The sequence below is a fragment of the Triticum urartu genome, chromosome 6 (genome assembly GCF_003073215.2).
Source record: "Triticum urartu cultivar G1812 chromosome 6, Tu2.1, whole genome shotgun sequence".
NCBI lineage: Eukaryota > Viridiplantae > Streptophyta > Magnoliopsida > Poales > Poaceae > Triticum > Triticum urartu.
Window position 1 is genome coordinate 36,427,632 of NC_053027.1, and position 19,487 is coordinate 36,447,118.

The 19,487-nt window shown below is 44.3% G+C and overlaps 2 protein-coding genes across 2 annotated transcripts; one reads left to right on the plus strand and one right to left on the minus strand.

Annotated features, from left to right (window-relative positions):
* The first annotated feature begins 497 nt into the window (after window positions 1–497).
* On the plus strand, window positions 498–2,661 carry LOC125515189. The gene is made up of 4 exons (XM_048680627.1): window positions 498–1,265; window positions 1,383–1,445; window positions 1,688–1,765; window positions 2,070–2,661. The coding sequence occupies exons 1-4, from the start codon at window positions 918–920 to the stop codon at window positions 2,364–2,366; spliced, it is 786 nt and encodes a 261-aa protein (XP_048536584.1). The 5' UTR covers window positions 498–917; the 3' UTR covers window positions 2,367–2,661.
* An 8,018-nt stretch (window positions 2,662–10,679) lies between these two features.
* LOC125515390 (disease resistance protein Pik-2-like) lies at window positions 10,680–18,784 on the minus strand. The gene is made up of 3 exons (XM_048680856.1): window positions 17,657–18,784; window positions 16,753–17,484; window positions 10,680–12,989 (listed from the first exon to the last, which is right to left on the minus strand). The coding sequence occupies exons 1-3, from the start codon at window positions 18,722–18,724 to the stop codon at window positions 10,929–10,931; spliced, it is 3,861 nt and encodes a 1,286-aa protein (XP_048536813.1). The 5' UTR covers window positions 18,725–18,784; the 3' UTR covers window positions 10,680–10,928.
* Window positions 18,785–19,487: the final 703 nt, after the last annotated feature.

Below are 19,487 nucleotides of genomic sequence, written 5' to 3' on the forward strand. Positions count from 1 at the left end.
GCTGGCAACCACGACACCACCGAAGCAGCAGAGGTTGTACACACCGGACACAACCCAAGTGGTTTGTTTGAGGCCAAACGACAAAAAAGGAAGTCGTCATCACATACTTCTCGCAAGGTGCTTGGTTACTATGGAAGGCTAGGGATTTTCCGGCTACATAACCCCCCCCCCCCTCCCTTCCCCGAACTTCAAAAAGAGGATATACGTCAACAATTTGTCAATTAATCAAATATTTTGTTATTTATGTTACAAAAATTGCTAGCATTAGTTTCGTACCAAAAAACGCCTTCGGATTACGATCTTGTAATCGTCGACTAAATATTATACAAGACATTTTTTATCAAAGGTTCTAAAAAATGTTTTTTTATGAAATCATGCATTTGGTGAGTCAAGCTGCCCCTTTTCTTAGAATCGGTGGCCCATCATACACACAAGAATGAAATGAAAATAAATAAAACGAGAGAGAACCTTGAAATGTGCACAGGAGTGAGGATGAAAAAAAGAGAGAGAAGAACGTGAGACACGTCGAAGGAGAAGAGGAGGAGAAGGAGGAAAGACAGGCGGAGAGGCAAGAGTGCCTAAAAATCTGGCGGCGTGGAGGAGGCAACAAACCCACCAAACCACCACAAACCCCCCCACCCCGCACGCCAGGGCCCGCCCGTCATACGCACCGCGCGCCGGGCCGGGCCCCACCTGTCATCCGCCCCACGCGGCGCCCCCTCATCCCCGCGCGCGCCGCGCCACGTGGCGGCACGGGGCGCCCCGCCCCCGCCCCGCTGCGCTTCCTCGCTATTAAACCAAAACAGCCGGGCCAATCCTCCGCCTCCTCCCCTGCTCTCGCCATCGCCCGCCCGCCCGCACGCCCGCGCAGAACCCACCCAAGACCCGGCCCCTCGCTCGCTCGCTCGCCGAGATCCATGGCGGCCGCGGCGCGGGAGGGGGAGTTCAGCGAGCGTGAGCTCGAGGTGGCCGCCATTCTCGCGGACCTGCCGTCCATCGTGCGGGCCTGCAACCGCCGCCGCCGCCAGCAGGAGAAGCAGCAGCAGCAGGCGCGGCCGGAGATCCCCTCGTGGGGCCGGCGCCGGCCGCGGAGGGCCGTTGCGGCGGCGCCGGCCGAGAAGCCCGCGGCGGCCGGTGATGACGGCAGGAGCGAGGGCGTCGCCAGCCCGGACACCCCGCTCGCCTTCCCCGAGGACGACGAGCACGCCGAGGCCGCCGCCGCGGCGGCCACGGAGGACGCGGCCAAGGCCTGCGCGCAGGACAAGGTGAGCCGCCGGGCCGCGAGATCTGCGCCCGCCCGCCTCCCTCCGCCAATCCAGCCCGCCTCGATTCCGATTTCGTGCTCCTCGTTGACGTGTTCATCCTCCTCTGCCTCTGTTCAGTGGGCGCAGGAGCAGCGCGGCGTGGTCGCGAGCTTGTCCCACGAGAACGCCCGTCTCCTGAAGGTCCGTGACGGCCTCCGCCTTTTCTTTTCCTCCTCCTTCGAGCTGTCTCTTTTTTGTCGAATTACGTGGGGAATCATTGCCGATCTCGTCACGCGCCCTCCTCCGCGCCCATGGATTGGATTGGCCGATGAGCTCCGGCGATTTGTTTTGAAATAATCTCGATTTATTCAGCCGTCTTGATCGGGAATCGGCGGCACTGTTCCTCTAACACTGTTCCCCGCTCACTGTGGTGAATCCAACAGCAAATCGAGGACTTCAGGGCCCGGCTGCACACCTCGCGGAGCACCAACGACAGCCTCAAGCAGATTCACCAGAGCAAGGTGATGAGCTCTCCCCCTGTTTCCTCCTATGAATCTCTGCTCGGACCAGTCGTTCGTTCGTTCGATCCGGTTCGTTGTTAGTGTACAGTGATTTCTGTTTTGCTCGCGGTGCAATCTCTCGTCGGTTTGGAGAGAGGTGGACTCCCCGATTCAATCCGCCATTGACCACGCCAAGTTCTTTCCTGTTTTCCGCGGCTTCCTTTCCTGGATGGGACGGATTGGGGGCCTCGTGTCGCCCGCTAACCGTATCGCGCGAACTTGGCAAGCGAGGCTAACGCGGGCGCCACGTGTCTCTCTTCTGCAGCACAAGAAGCGGCACCGGCCGGAGGAGGAGGAGGAGGGGCAGCGGAGATGGAAGCTTCAGCCGCGCGCCGCCGACCGGCCGGCGCTGGACCTCAACGAGCCGGCGGAGGCCGACGCCGAGGAGGGCAGGCCGCCGCAGACCGCCGCTCTGGCGGCGGCGCCGTGGGTCCACCGAGGGCACCACCACCAGAACCAGCAGCAGCAGCTGATGCAGATGCAGCACAAGGCGGCGCGGCGGCGGCGGCAGGAGATCCGGCGGGCCAAGGCCGCGGCGGGCAGGGCGCGGCGGCAAGGATAAGGATAGGGCGCGGCGGGGCCACAACAACGGCCAGCGCGCAAAGTCGAGATTTTTTTCCAGTTGAGGCGTGCTGGTGGCGGCACCCCCGTGCTGGATCAAGAGTGCGACGCCATTTTGGTTGGGCTTGGAATTTTGCGAGGTGGATTTTCCATGGACGAGCTGCGCGAGGTCGTGCCGGTGGTAGTATACTAGTAGTATAGTGGTGGTAGAACTCCAGCTAAGTTGTATCGTCTGTTGGCAATTAGCCAACATTATTAATTTTAAATTACAATAAAAAAATAGTACATTACATTCATGAATACTGGTATTATGTTGAGTATTCGTTATGGCGTGTATGAGTGTGTTCATCCCTTTTTTACCTTTTGATTTTGATTTGATGAAATCGTATTGGAAGATTGTTTTTCTGGACTGATGGAATGTTGGCACTCCATCAGCTTTGCGTCGTTAGATTTGCTTCCCACGTTTGATCGAAGGGTGGTGGCTGAGCGTTGTACCAGTATCGTGTGGTCCGGGCCGTTTTGTTGCCATGCATGGACGGCTTGATGGGCTTGTTATCCAAAATCGTGTGCGCAGCGGCATTTTTTTACGGAGACCATAAGCCGGACCCCGTTACACGGGGCTTGTGGTGCACATAAAACCTGTAGATAGGTTTATTAAAAGTTGCAAAGAAATATATCAAAAATATGACAGGGGTACACAATAACCTTTTCTTTTTTGCGGGGAGATACACAAGAACAGAACACATCATAAAATTTCAAATCAAAATTTGAAACATAGCTAGAGAAACAAAAATGATACATTTTTGTTACCAATATCGATAATGACCCAATATGAAGCACGGCTTACATTACGGACTATTTAGTGTTGATTTTGTCTTTTTTTTTCTTGATCTGTGTTACAATTTGGATTTAGAGTATTGTGACATGATACATGCTTGTATTATCAATGACACTTGTTTAAAAATTCTTTGAAAAAATTAAAAGCATTTATGGGAGTTGGGCGCCACGCACACCATAAGCCCCGGAACACGCAAGAGGTGGGTGCTCCACACCCCTATATGAACATTAAGTTCAAAGAAACATTGAAAAATTACAAAAAAAAAATCTAGGGTTTTGGGACCTGAAACCTGTGTGCCCAATCTACTTTCATGTCTAATTTTGTGAAAAAAATACCGAAAATGTATCCGTGGCCAAAAAAAAGTCAAAATTCTTATGTATACAAAAGAAACTTCTTGGATGAATTTTAGTTCAGACTGTATTTTGTTCGTCATGGATACATTTCCTGGTATTTTTCTATGAAACTTCTATTCGCTCGGCACCTAAGTTTGAGATCCAAGATTCTAATATTTTTTGAATTTTCCTGGTATTTTTTAATTTAATTTCTGTATAGGGGGTGGAGCAACTAGGTGCTCCTGTGTATCCCCCACCCCCTCAGTAGGAAGAGGATTTGTAGCACCTGGATGCTTCACACCCCTATATGAACATTAAGTTCAAAAAACTATTGGGAAATATCATACATATTCTGGGGTTTGGGGGTATGAAAACCTGGGCGCCCAATCCACTTTGATGTGAAAATTCGTGAAAAATTACAAGAAAACATATCCATGGCAAAAAAGACAAAAACTTCTTATGTACAGAAAGAAAACTGTTTGGATGTACACCAAATACTTTCATGTGGGCCGGTAGGCTGGGTGTTCTTTTGCCACACACCCTTAAGGTTGCGCCACACCTAGTGCCACCAAACGATTTTTTAAAGAAAAGGCATAAAGCCCGACTTCAAATGAATGAAGCCATCAACCGGCTAGGGTACGACCGTGCTAATTACAAAGGCAAAAGCTTGAAGAAAGAGCTGAAAGATAACTGGCAGAGCTCGCTCACGATCAAGAACTATAGAGCAGAGCAATAGCGAGCAAGGCACCACCACCGCGAAACCAGGAACAAGCAGCCGGAGAGCTCGCGATAAACTAGAATAGCTGTGCAACCACAACGAGTAGACAACAAATGGGATGTCCGAGAAGAACAGGGATGCGTGGAGAAAAATGTCGGCTTAGATGCCCACTGACCCGAGCCAATGGCGGAGGAGAGACCCAACCTCCCCTACGTCCGACCCGTGCCACAACACATGGACACTGTCCACTTGCCGGCTTCCCAGAGCCAAACAAGACAAGGAGCCCCTAAAGGATTGCAGGAGAACCACCTCGCCACCAACATAGTCGTCATCTCGAAGAGCAATACAGCGCCGCCGCCACCAAACACCATGCCATGACACCACAACTCCACCTTACCTTGAGCGATGCCTCCAAGGAGGATCGGCACACCACAACGCCACCGTTGTTCGTCCAGCAAGGTCAAGGCTTTCACCTAGGGTCGTGGGAGAGGGGGCGGACAAGAAAGCCCGACACGCCCTCAGGAGGGAGATCGGCACTAGGCGCCACCGTCATCGAGGTTGATGCAAGGTTGGCCAGGGGTTTCCCCCATTCCAGGACGTCCACCACTCTACCCTGATGTGTAAGATCTGGCGGCCCAGGAAGAGCAGTGACCAGATCAGCAAGGGAGGACATGACGAGGAAGAGGAGACCAGGAAGCGGAGCAGCCGAGGCCGATGGCGCATCCCGCAGCCACGATGATCCTCGACCGCCCCGCGACTGCTCACATGGCCGGTAGGGACGGCGACACCAATGGCACCATCCGCCAGACAAGATTGACGCCACCCTCTTCAATCAGGGCCGCTACTCTAGGATCCTAAGCCGTCTACAAAGGCGCGGAGCACCGGAGCCTCGTCGCTACCTTCACCGGCAAATGCGCGGGAGTGCCAGCAAGCGCCTCGGGTGGCCGCGGGAATGGGGCTTGGGTTCGGTCACTCTCGTGTCGCTCGTGAGGTGCGACACGAGATCCCGGGGGTTTCGTTTTCACCATTGGACTATAAGCCGACTTATTACAAACACGAGGCATATACACCATATGGTAATATATGATTATAGCATTAGTAACTATTTAGCATCCCCGAAGCCGCCCCAAGCGGCGCTTGGTTCTAGCCATCACCGGGGATTACGTAGAGGAGGACGAGATAGTCAGGGGTAGAAGGGGCCACTCGATTCCCATTTGTTCTACAATGTGAATCGACCGGTTCAAAGAGTTCACTTCAACATGTAGGCCCTCACGTGCACATGTAAGCACAATACCTCAAAAAAGGTGACACCTTCATGAACTCTCCCTGTTGATTTCCAACCTTCTTTCATTGATGTGCTACCAAAAGCACTTGCCAGGTTCATCTAATCCAACGGTAGGGAAGTTGCTGCCACTTGGTTGCACCTACTGAATCGGTCTACTCCGAAGGAGTTCCTTCCTTTCATTGGTGTAACTCCGGATAAAAAAAATGATCTTATCAACAAACAAATTTTGTTCTCCTCGGTTTGCATTGTTTCCTTTTTTGCAATGGCACCAAAGGGGTGTGATAGTGTTCATCATTTTATCATACGCCAATGAGAGCACCAAATGGAGCACATCTAACTTCTGATTGTCGGCCCAGGAGCTCACGCCGAACATCATCAGTTAGCAAAAGCGCACCGTAGCTTCTTCACTTTGTTTCCCTTGGGAACAAATAGTCACAATCTTCAAACAATGTGTTGCAGACCGCACATGTTGCATCAAATGTTGCAAATTTGTTGGCATTCGATCTTTAGGAGTTCCTTTCAACCCCCCCCCCCCCCTCTCTCTTTGTCTCTCAAGTGCGCGTCCGAGCGATCTAGTTTGCCGATCAGAAACTGACAAAAAGTTGCACACTACGTAAGCCTTGCATCTCGCGAACAGATAACGGGTTGTGCCCAACTGTAGCTCGTTTGAGCAGGTTTTTCTTCTTCTTCCTTTTTATTCCTTTTGCTGTTTGTAAAGGTTTTCTTCGTTTTTTTCCATTTGTATTCGCATTGTCAATTGCTCTCTTTTGTTTTCCTGTGTTTCTTCACCGACTTTACTTTTTCACTTTCCCCTTTTGCTTTTTTATAAACACTTTTCTATCTTTTTCAATAGGCATTGTATATTATTAGTCTACATGTTGATCATTGTTTTGATATACGTTGCACATTTTTTAAGTATACGACACACATTACATTCAAATACATTTTTACTAACAGTTTTTAAATGCATGTAAGCATTTTTCAAATACATGTTTAACACTTTTTAATGGAACTAAGCATTTTTGAAACTACTTAAAAAATTAAAAATATGACGAATTTTGTATTTCTACACTTATTTATTTCAATGTTTTTCCAATGGAATAAATCATTTTTTGTATACCACAAATAATTTTTTTACATTTTTTTAAAATGTCACATACATATGTTTGGAACACATGAACATTTCTTTGAATGATGTGAAACATTGGTTTTGAATTATGAAAACATTTTTTCATATTCTGTGAACTTTTTTCTGAATGTCATGAATAGTTTTTAAAATGTTGTTGACATTTCTTTAAAGTTGTGCACAAATATTTTTTACACTGCATGAACCATTTTTAAACGAGCCATTAATGCTCATTAAGATTTTAATAAAAAAATATTTACATTACGAAAATGTAGATATTAAAGTAATAATAAAAATAATAATAGAAATACGTGCACTTAACTCAACGCTCCATCCCTTGAGGCTAGTCATAGTGAGAGTAACTTAGGTAGTAACATAACGCACTCCAATTTTTTTTGCTTATGTGGCATATAGTCAATGAGGAGAGAGGTGTTTAGGGCATCTTCAACAGTTTGTATATTAGTTTGTTGATAAAATATGTCATGTCATCGGCCAACACCTTAACATACAACAACTACAGTGGGTTGTATCTAGTTTGCCGAATAGGATGTGAGATAATAAATAAGGTGCTCTCTCATTCTATTGGAGCTTGTGTAAGGGGTGTTGGTTCATGTACATATAACCTTCCTCTCTTCCCTTATTTATTATATGACACATCATCAAAAATCCTATGTGGCAAAGTCTACCAACAACTATCTTACAACCATTGAAGATGCTCTTAGAGTAACATAATATGTTACTGTAACATAGCGCTTTCTGAAAAAGTATGAGTCTACAAGCTAATAAATGAAGCCATCTATGACACTACTATTATATTACTTTACATTATGGAGGTAGTAACTTAGACTAGTGTCATATACATGACACTAGTATAAGTTACTCCCCACTATGACCAGCCTGATAGGCAGGTCAAGTGGGGCGCCAGAGTCGAGGGGCTGTTTTGTCTCATTACTAGCCAAAACAAACGCAAATGATATGATTGCAATTTTCGTTGGTAGTTTACCAAGTGGACCACTTGGTAAACGTACATGATATGGAACATTTGATATGGAACATTCATATACAAGGGAGTGGGAGGGGGGGGGGGGTGCGATGCAAACGCAAATGCAAACACTATGTTGGTATTTGAAATTTTGCTGAAATCAAAAATATTTTGGGCTTGAAAAATAGGTCATGAATTAGAAAAAAGTGCATGAATTTTAAAAAATATTTTAAAATACAAAAATATTTCATGAATTTGAAAAAAAATTATAACAGAAAAAAGATTACAGACCTGAATCAAAGTTCGCGCATTTGAAGAACGTTCATGAATTGGGAAAAAGTTGCTGAATTTGAAAAGTTTCGCAATTTTTTAAAAAAGTTCATGAACTTGAATAAAATGTTCGTGTATATGAAAACTGTTCAAGAATTTGAAAAAAGTTCACAGTTTTTATTATTTTTTCATCATTTGAAAATTTTCCACTATTCTAGAAAGTTCGCGGAGTTGAACTAAAAGTTCACGCAATTTAAAAACGTTGGGTTATTATGGAAAAACTCCGCGCGCTTAAAAAGGTTCTTGAAGTTATACAGAATGTTCATAAATTTGAAAAAGGTTCACGAATCTTAAAAGACATTTGTGATTTTTAAAAATTTCAAGATTTTCTTAAGGAATTTTAAAAATGTATTAAAATATGAATAGGAATAATAAATAAATAAAATTACAAAAGAGAAACAATAAAGGAAATAAAAAATTCCCACAAAGAAACGACCGAAAGCTTCAAAAATCTTTCCAAAACCGGAAAGTACCCGAAGCTATGTAATTTACATGGGCCGGCATGATAGTTCGAGCGTGTGCGCCGTGTATGCACAGGCCTTTAAACGGTGCTATTTGCGCCCAATAGGAGTTCGCGATCTTCTATTCGGTGCATCAAGCGTCAGGAGGGAAGCTGCCTGCTGCTCACGTGCTGGCCTGGTGGGCCACCCCATGTAAACGTTCACCTTTGAGAACAAAAACCAGAAAATGCAGGATAACATTGCAAAAAGGAAAAAAAAACGTTAATTCAAAAAAGTTGATCGATTTTGAAAAAAACTTCATGAACTTGAAAAAAAAGTTCATCAGTTTCTTAAAAATATCAATGTTTCTGAAAACAGTTCATAAATTTGAAAAAAATCATCAAATGTTGTAAAAAATATCGAATTTGAAAATTTTCATCAAACTTAAAAAAAGTTCAACGTTTTTTGAAAGAAGGTTCATTTATTTTGAAAAAAGTTCATCCATTTTGTAGTACTTTCTCTAAAATTCATAAATTTTGAAAAAAAGTCCATCAAGTTGTGTAAAAGGGTCATATATTTGAAATGTTCGTCGTTTTATAAAAACCTTCACTGATTGTGGAAAAGTTCATGAAATTTAAGTAGAAAAAACAAAGAGAAAAATAAGAAGAAGAAGAAAAGGGAGAAGTGATTATAACAAAGCGTTCTGGTTGGGTGGTTAGTACAGTTTACTGCGGACAAAAGATCCCTGTTTCAACTCTCCACGCACGCGTTTGTATTTCCTTTTTAAACAGAAAAAATAGCTAAGTAGGCTGGGCCAGGTTGGAGGTCTTCAGCCGCCCGTTTGCGAAATGCGCATTAACAGGCACCTAGCGAAAAAGTAGCTAAATGGGCCGGCCCAGGTTTGAGGTCTTCAGGCGCCTAGCGCTCGCTCACTCCTTGACTGACGTGGGCTAAGACTCAGGTAAGCAGCGAGAACTTTTTTTTTCTTTTTTCTTTTCATGTTTCTTTTGTTTCCTGTTTCATTTTAATATTTATATTTTTTGAAGACCACATGTTTCAAAATATTTAAATACCTTTTGAAGTGTTGGAAATTGTTTGCTTTTTGAAAAACTGTTCAGCTTTGAAAAAGGTTCATAGTTTCAAAATATGCCCGCTTTTTGTAGAATATGGTCGGAATTTCAACAATTGTTGACAAAACATAGAAATTCACATTTTACAAATTCGTGTGTGTTTTTCATAAAATGTTTGGAATTTACAATCAAAATTTTCATTAACATTTTTTTTTCAGTTGCATACCTTTTTAAAACCCATGAATTATTTTAAATTTCAAGAATAGTTTTCTAAATTATGGAGTTTTTTGAATTCGTGATTGTTTTGGAATTTTCGAATGTTGTGTGCATTCATGATTATTTTTTGAATTTAGTGATCATTTTTTGAATTCATGAACATTTTTGAATTTGCAGACATTTTGGTTGAATTTTGCAGCATTTTTTTAGATAAAAATCGACTAGAAAAAAGCCTAGGTAGAAAACCAACCAAGAAAAAAATAGAAGTAAAAAAAGAGCCCATGCTCCTGGGCTGGCCCATTAGGGGGAGGTTGTGAGCAGCGGTGACCACGCTCTATGGGCAAAGTCATGAGACCTACCCAAAAGTGTTATTCTCGCCTAGCTTTGTCTCTGGGTGATGTATGCTCTTGGGGAGGAGAGAATAACACTTTTAGGAACAGAGGGAGTAGATGCCATTTCAATGTTGGAGGTTTGTAGCGAACCCACGCGTGCTGCCCGGCCGAGTTCGGCCGCATTACGTTTTCTTTTCTTGAAGATGTGCTTCTGCCACTGCTTCCAGATTTATGCATCGCTTAGTTAGGACTGGTAAAAGAATGCTTCCCTGCACTGCATGAGGACATACACTTTATTACTGATAATTATGCAAGATTTGTTGGCTGTGGTGTGTACTGCAGCTCACCTCGACTGAAGCTGCGGATTCAAGAAGTCCTCTGGTCTTGATAATGCCCTGGACAAGTCCAGGGTCCATTTGATTGTTGTAAGTGTCATCTCCTGGCTGGCAGCTGGCTTGGCTTCGTGGGGAACAGACAGAGTTGCCGGATAAGTTGAAAGGCTCGACAACAAGTCCAGAGCTTATTAGTACAACTGAAGTCCAATCAGGTAAGGAAGCATATATGCATGATGCTTGTATGAAAATCCGAGGTGAAAAACACTTGGATATTTATTAGCTATTCCCATAAAGCAGGAAGCATGTAATGTCATCAGTATGTTTACAAAGGAAAACATAAATAGTGCTCATCCAATTCACCCAGATAAATCTGTGAGCAGCAACCAACACCAGGGCCGTGCCACATTATATCTGAAAGTGCTGAACAGAGCAGGCTAATTATTTTTGACACATTAATAAACAAGTGAACCTGTTGAGGTCTTACAGACTGGGTGATGAGAGGAAACTCCTAATAATGGGAGGGAGAACAGTACGCGCAGGGAAAAGACAGCAGCTTGAATCAATCCAATTGACTCTTGACCTTCAGAATGGGTTGGTTTGTCTTCCCAGCAAACTGGGCTCGCAATTCATCCATAAAACGTTTAGTGGCATGGCTGAGTACGACTTCCTTTAGGCTTGGCAAGGATGGTAGCCCAGAAAACATCGAAGCTTCTTCCATAGGGTCATGCGAATGAAAATCCACATGCAGCAGCTCAATCTTATTGGTCGCTGCCGCGTCTTCAAACTTGACCAATTGGATGCCCCATGGGACATCCAGCGACAACACCTTGAGGCTTGGAAATGCATTCTCTTTGAAGCTGAAACACAGCTCCTGACCCTCGAACGACTCCCTCAGCAGACGTAAGATTGCTAGGTTTGGTAGCTTGCCAAGGACTTGCAGCGTGGTACCAACCTCCTCCCCAGATAAGCGGCTGCTCCGTAGCTCCATCTTCACGAGATTTGTGAGCTTTTCGACCCATGCCGGCAGTCTGACCAAGTTGCCGTACAACTTGAGGCTTTGAAGGTTATTTGGAGGCTCAGACAGGCCATCCAAGAAGTCAGATAGACCAGGATTCCCTTCTGACCGCACAAACAAGGATTCCAGGAATTTGAGATTGGCAATGGCCGAACAGAAGCTTCTGCGATTTTTCTTATTCAGACCAGTCACTCTTAACTTACGCAACTCGGTAAGATCTTGAAGCTCTTTAAGAATGGCATTTTCCCCATCAATATTGACAACACCCACTGTGTGCAGAGACTTGAGGTTCCTGGTTCCTCTTGGGAATTTGACACCAGATGGATCTATCCCCATAAAGTAAGCAGGCACCCCGGCACAACCATCTCTTGCAAGCACCCATAAGAAACGCCCAGGGAGAAACATCAAGTAGCAGAGGCAAACTGGTAACCAAAATGGTGAAAAAAGTAAAAGCAACAGACAGCAGAAGCAGAGGGAGCGGACTCTGATGCAGAGACTGCCGCGACGTATTTGGTAATAGATGGCGTAATGTACATGCAAGAAGATGGCCCTGATGTGCTCGAGGCTTTCATCCAAGAAGTCACGCGCCCACCCTATGCGTTCCATGCAAACCCATTCTCCTGTTTCCTTGTAATCATTCCGTGGTACAAAGCCCACAAGGAGATAACGTAACTTGTCAAGCTTGATAATTGTTCTTGGCAGATTTATTATGCGTACATCTCTTACATCCAGTGTCTGAAGATGCCTCAGATTACCCAGTGAATCTGGCAGGCGCAAGTTTCCATCACATCCTCGCAGAGAAAGGTAGATTAGGTGAACAAGCTTCCCAATCTGATGGAGGTGTTGATCTGTCAGACCCTTTGTGTCTTCCAAGTCCAGTATTCGGAGTAATCTCATCTTATCAGAAATGAAAAATGCCTCCAATCTTCCAAATACTGTTAATGATCTTAAGTGAGACAAGTCCAGTGTACTCTCAAATGCATCTTTATCTCTTTTCCACCTGCTGCTTACAGCAAGGTGACGGATTTTGCCTTGGGTGTTTAAATCACATCCTTCATCCAGTGTAAAAACAAGACTTTCCTCTGTTGCCTTTGAGATTGCAATGTCACGGATGAGATCATGGACGTCCAAGAAACCTTTCCTCCCACTTGCAATCCCATCTCCTTGTAATGGTCGGACCATACTCCTATTGATAAGCTCGGTGATGTAGCTGTTCCCGGTTTCAACTGCAGTCTTGTCGCGTATTCGCCTCGAATACCCCTCTGCAATCCAGCGCCTCACCAAACGAGACCATCTGATGCGGTGATCTTCAGGAAAAATGGATAAATACAAGAAGCAAACCTTGAGATAATAAGGTAAACCTTCGTAACTTGAAGCAAGGACTGTCTGTATCATCTCAAGCTCTTTATTCATCTCTAGCTCTGCGTTGATGTGTTTGTTCAAATTCCTCCACTCTATAGCAGTTTTAGGTTTGGTTGCCAGGAAGCTACCTATGGTGGATATAGCAAGAGGGAGGCCGTCACACTTCTTCAATATAAGATTTGCTTGCTCAGCCAGGCCCGGAATATGAGCATAACTTTCCCTCTCTTCGATATCCTTGAATACCTGTTATTCATATGATTTAGAAAACCAGGTCAGGCGATATAGCATTTCGAATGCAATTTATTCTTACTTTGGCCTGCTTATATACAATTCATTATGTAATTGTCATCCATCGCCATGTTAAGTTGTAAACACTAATGAAGTACTCACTACATACAAATACAATTCCTTTTTAAGAGAAGAAATTTCTTTACAAGCATTTGTTGGCATTTATAGTTTCAAGTATACAATTTTCGCGTGTAGTGTTCTTCACTATCCAACACGGGAAGATGGTTATGTGGCCTAGTTGTCGGAGGAATGTTCGTTTCTACACAGCAGGTTTGGACTTAGGGTTGACACCGTGTGTGATACTTAATATCTGTGTGAGTCCAATGGGTAAGTATGTGTTTGCTGAGATTCAAATTGACCGGCGTCTTGCCGGATGGCACGGGCTCCTCCTCTCTTTAGCGGGTCAAGCCATCCTCATCCGTGCGGCTCTTCGGGCTCTCCCGATCTACGCCATGAGTACGCTTCTTCTTCCAGCAGGAACTCTACAGGAGATTGACAAACGATGCCGGGCATTCTTCTGGTCTGGGCAAGACACTACAACCGGCGGGCAATGCAAAGTTGCCTGGGATCTCGTCTGTACCCCCTTCTCAAAAGGTGGACTAGGCTTCTCATCCCTCAAGCACTTGAACCTATGCCTCCTTTTGAAACACCTCTCCAAGCTACATGACTCTGGCCTCCCCACCGCTTCTAGCTACATTGTTAACAAGTATGGTTGGTCCCCACACCATGACTTGGAACCCTACAACCCCTCGGCTACTCCGGTTTGGCGTGATATCCTCAAAGGCTTGGAATTCTTCCGAGAAATAACCTTTGTAACCGTAGGCAATGGAACTACCACCTCCTTCTGGCATGACCTTCGGGTCCCCAACACCCACACCTCTCTAGCTGCTACCTTCCCCGCTCTCTTCTCACACTCAACCAGACAGGCCGCCTCTGCCGCTCGGGTGCTTGCTGCCCCGGAACTAAACCTAGACCTAGCTCCTCGTTTATCCCATGTAGCGGAAAATGGACTGGTTGCTATACGTGATCTTTTAGCCTCAGTTAACTTGGATACGCAGGTTCCAAACACAAGGATATGCAGGGGATCGGGCAAAAGCCTATCCACCAAACTCGCCTACTCGGCGGTCTGGCAAGACACCCCACCTGACACGATGGCTGCGGCAATATGGAGGAACTATGCTCCTAATAAATGCAGAATCTTCCTATGGCTCACCCGCAAGGACCGCGTCTACACCAACGAGAGACGGCTCCGCAGATCAATCGCAACCACTGATGCTTGCCCTTTTTGCGGTGGCTGTGAAAGCATCGCCCACCTTCTCCTTAGCTGCACTCTTCTCCGACCTCTCTGGGAAGAGCTGGACAGCCTTTGCGTTGGGCCCCCGAACGACCTGGAGGGCGTGTGGGGAGACACTAGGACTAATAAGGTGCGCTCGACGGTGATAATTGTCATTCTCTGGAACACCTGGAAACGTCGCAATGCAAAAGTCTTCCGCAATGAAACGCTCGGCATCCACCACATTCCCATCGCCGCGGCGGATGACCTTGCTCTCTGGTCTCACCGATGTGGCAATACTCAACGTCAGTCGCTTCTCCGGGACTGGAGTACTATGTTGTCCCACTTGGCTGCGAGAATTTAGACCCTTGTAATATTTTTTAGTTAGTTCTTCTTTATTTCTTCCTCTCTTTGCCTTCCTTTCCCTCCCCTCCTGTAACTCTCTTCTGTAACAACTTTGGTTTGGCAATATAAGTTCAGGTCGGTGCAAGCCCGCCGTTGACGCGTAAAAAAAAAAGAAGTCCATTTTAAACTGCAAATTATGATGCCAAGTCTGATTTGAATCCTGAACTACGAAACCACACATATTAAAACAGAAATTTGTAAAATCATTTAACTTTAACCCTAGCCCAATTTTAGACAGTGCTTTGTATTTCAACGGTTTCCAAAAAATGTGAAAATTTATAGATAGAAGGAATGCTACATTTTAGTTCAAATTAAAACCGAACTTTATAAAACCATTAACTGTCACAATTTAGTTCCAATTTTCATTGTTCCTCATCAGTAACACGTCCCTCCCCTCCTCCCCCCACTGGCTTAATGTTGGGATGGTTTATAACTTTTTGCGGAGGACTAGATCCAGCACTGCACACCATATTTAGCTATTGTTATTTCCTAATTGCAAGTCTTATGTATAGGACCAACTAAAAGTATTCGACATGGACTTAAAATTTTGTAGGCTTACAAGGGCCCATTTATAGGACAAGGCCATAAGGGTCTTTATGAAATCTTATCTTAACAACATCATGGCATGCACAATTATCTCTTGACCCACCTAGCTAGGCTCTATAACAATTGCGGTTTCTTATTCCGAGGCTCTCAAAAATATATGTAAAAAATAGTGGAGAATACCAGAAAGTAAGAACCAGGATAAAAATCATCACGCAATTTTTCCATACGAAGACACAAAAAATAAATGAATTTCTCTGTCGTTTTTGCACATGACATGACTAATGACAATTTTAGGTATGTTATCATTCCTTCACCAATCCTTATTTTTTTTCCCCGGGGGAAATCCTTATATGTTTTGAAAGGCCCAAAATGCAAAACTACTTTTCCAAACCGGTATAGGGTTCACTTTGAATTGTTTGCAGAAGTCCAGAGTTTGATTTGGGCGATCTCATATCTTAAGGTTTTAAGTCGGGCCAAGCATAATAGTTTTGGGTTTAAAATGTGATTTCCTTCTTTATCAGGTTACTCTAGTGTGCTTCATAACTCATACATCTCCTTTTTTTAATAACAATTGGAGCTATTTATGACAGTCGAATACTTTCAAGTGCAAATAAGTTAAGAGGCAACACTTTTGCTAGATCTATACAATAATATTACTTTTACAAGTTCGAAAAAGCGTGACTCCAATTATACTAAAAGCAAAAATTTGGAAACATCCAAGTACAGTAATGGTCAGAGTTTGAAAATGTCCACTATATGGAGCCCACAAAGACCAACACTGAATGGGGAGTAAATAATATTGTGTCCATGGGACAATATAAAACTATAAAGCTACATATACATTTGCATGAAATTTTTGGCATAGCCATAAAGAAAAATATAATCTCGTTGTTCTAACTGTAGGGTGTGTTTTGATTCGCTAAGAGAAGAGAAGCTTTTGAACAACAAATATTGCGTTAATATGTGTTTTATGTGATATAAAATAAATCGTAGATAAGTATCTGATCTCACGACATAAGGTTTTTGTTGCATAGTAGTTGGTTAAAGTGTACTCTGAATGAATTCTATTTCTTACATTTTGAACGTGCGAGGTACATTCTAGTTTGCATTGATGAAACATGGCAAACTAGAATGTATATGTAGCCTCAGTGAAGCAAAAACTGAACTTGTTTTGTGTTTACTTTTTATACCAAAAACACGTATAGTTTCATGTAATTTACTCTGTAATGCCATATATGATAACATAGGTGAATATGTACAGAACTGCATTTCTCAATAAAATATGTTTAGAAGGTGTCTATATTGAAGCCATCTTGCAAAAAAATAAAATTCAAAAACTGTTCCCGCAAAAAAAAACTGCTTTTACGAAATAAGGATGGATTGTCCACCCATCAGTACAATATTTGTACAAATGTTATGACAAGAAAATATGTACCATCTTAAAAAATTAGCTTAATATAATGCTTCTACTATTTCACATGTAAAATAGAGTACCTTCTTTTCAAATAGGCGGAGAGCATCCTGTTTAGTTAGAAGCTCGAGATTGTATATTTTGCGTTCTTTCTCCGAACAACACATTGCAACATTCAGTTCCCGCGTTGTGACAATGATCCGGTTAGCGGTATTGTCCTTCGATGATGGCAAGAGCTTCCTTATCAATTGCCATTCCATGGTCGATGATAGATCATCAAAAACAATCAGGCATTTGTTTTCCAATAAAACCTTTGCCAAAATGTCAACTGGTTTTTGCTCTTTCTTTGGTTGTGTCTCATTTCCATTGTTACCTTGTTGTGTTTCAGTGACGTGTTGTGTTTCAGTGACGTGCTTTTCTTTGTCTCCATGAAAATCCACACATAATTGCTGTAACAAATCATTGTAAAATTCTTGATGGTTTAGACGCGGCACCGTTAACCAAGCGCGCCTCTGAAACCTTCCACTGAGTTCTTGTTGGTAGAGACTTGTGACAAGAGTGGTTTTCCCAAGACCACCCATTCCACAAATGCTGATCACCTCGCCATCTTGATCGATGAAATCAATAACTTTAGCTTTTGCTGCCACCCGGTCGATAAGCCGATCTTCCTCCAAAGCGGCTGCCACTACACTGGCACCAGTGGGCTTCTGATCTGCATGCTGCTGTTTCTCACGAGCGGCTTCTTCAGCGCTAGTGATCTCACCATTTGAGCTGGACTCGGCCTTGCCGTCCTCTTTGATTCGAGCCGCCTCTGCCTGAACATAAGTTAAGCCACGTTAGTTAATTTAGGCGAACTACTCTACCTGCTAGATACCTAAATCAAAACAATGATGCACTGATTCGTATATAATTCATATATGGGGCGACAAAGATTACATTCGATTATCTAAATCAAGACGAAGAGGAGATATGTATACTTGTGGTTACCTTGTGGTAGAAGACATATAAGTCCTTATCGAATGACCATATTTGTTTTATCTCTGATATTGTGCAAGGCTGCTCAGTGCACAGCCTTGCAACTTCAAATTGCTGCGTGGACACAATAATCCGGCCCCCATTCAATCTCGGGAAGTATGTTTTGATCCAGTCCCACTCTTCTATGGTAGACACATCAGCAATAACAACCAAGTACCTCTTCTCAGTCACATACCGATTAAACTCATCGACCAAACTATGATCTGGTGCTGCCATCTTCTTCAGAACTGTCAGCCCAGTGGCTGTTCCTCCTCCTTGCATGCTTGCTTTACCAGATTCTTCACATGAATCTTGGTAGAACTGCCTCACCAAGCTGACAAAGAGGTCATTTGGATTGAAGGGATGCGTCAGCCTTACCCAGGCTCGGCACTGAAACTTATCTTTCACTTGTTTATTGTCATAGGCAGCTCTGATGATAGATGTGACCCCAACATCGGTGCTTGCTCCCCACACCGCGATTGCTGGCCCAAGGTCATCTCTGGCGATCAGCTCGGCAAGATCCACCTTTTCCTCTTCCAGGTGAAGTGCAGCTCGTGTCTTTGCTTCGGCGACGTGAAGTATCACCTCACTGCTGATGGTGGCAGTGGTAGACAATGGCTGCCCAGATGATTCCTTTATGAGGTGGTACCGGACATTCCTCTGGCTGATGTCCTCCACCTTGGATCTGAGCTCCTTCATTTCCTTGGCCACGAAACGCCGGTCAAGCAGCCTTCGAGGGATACGCCACCACGACTGCTGGTGATCTAACCTGATGGCAAAGTCCATGAGGCAGTCCTCGACATCGTATGCCACGTCACGGACTTGCTTCACCCAGATCTTGACCACCATGCTTCTGCCATCTCGCCCCTCCTCGTGTGCACACATCAGGAAGCCCTGCATCATCTCGAGCTCACCCGTGATGAAGGCCTGATCACGGCGTACTCCCAGCTGCAAGGCCACCTCCTCGGCCAGGGCGGATTGGGCGTAGCTAAGCGCTCCACTCAGCACGGACTTGCCGACGCTCAGCACCGTCGCCTCCATTTTCGCTTAGCTTGTGTCTGCTGTTTGGTGGGGGTTTGTTTGTGTCGATCGGTAGTGATGGCGTGCATGCTATAATTAAGGCTATGGATGCATATACAAGCACAAGACACCAAAGGAGAGATTAGAAAAGAGGAGCTCAGCTCGAAGTGCGAGCTAAGCACATGAATCTTGGTTTTGCTCTGCTCTAAGCATCTAGAGAGATGGGGAGAGAACTAGTTTATCCAGCAGATTTCATAAATTTTCTTTTTGACGGGAATTTCATAAATTTTCATTGATAGCGCAGTGCCGCAGAAAAAATTAGTTGGGTCCGGTCTCCAATGGCGCTAAGCACAAGACAGCAAAGGAGAGATTAAGAAAGAGGAGCTTGAAGTGCGAGCTCAGCACGTTCGCAAGTGGACCTTAAATGTTAATTTTCATTGACAGCAGTGCTACTTAGTTTATGGTAAATGTTAGTTTGAATCAAGTATTTGTAGATCGCAAAGTGAGCGGTACAACCACATATTTTGTGACGCTTTGCACTAGATTTTGCGTCAATTTTACGAATTACATGCTTCCAGTGTCAAATTCCAGCTGGTATTGATCCATGCCCGGTTAGAGAGGTAAAAAATGGTGCTTATGACGTCAGTTTGGAAAAAAAATCTGGTGGTGATAAAGAAGCTATTTAAAAAAAATGTGACAGAGAAACTCATTAATAATGAGGGAGGTTAGCAACATTTCTAAAAAAAGAATGGGGGAGGTTAGCTAACGACAGAGTAATTCCGGT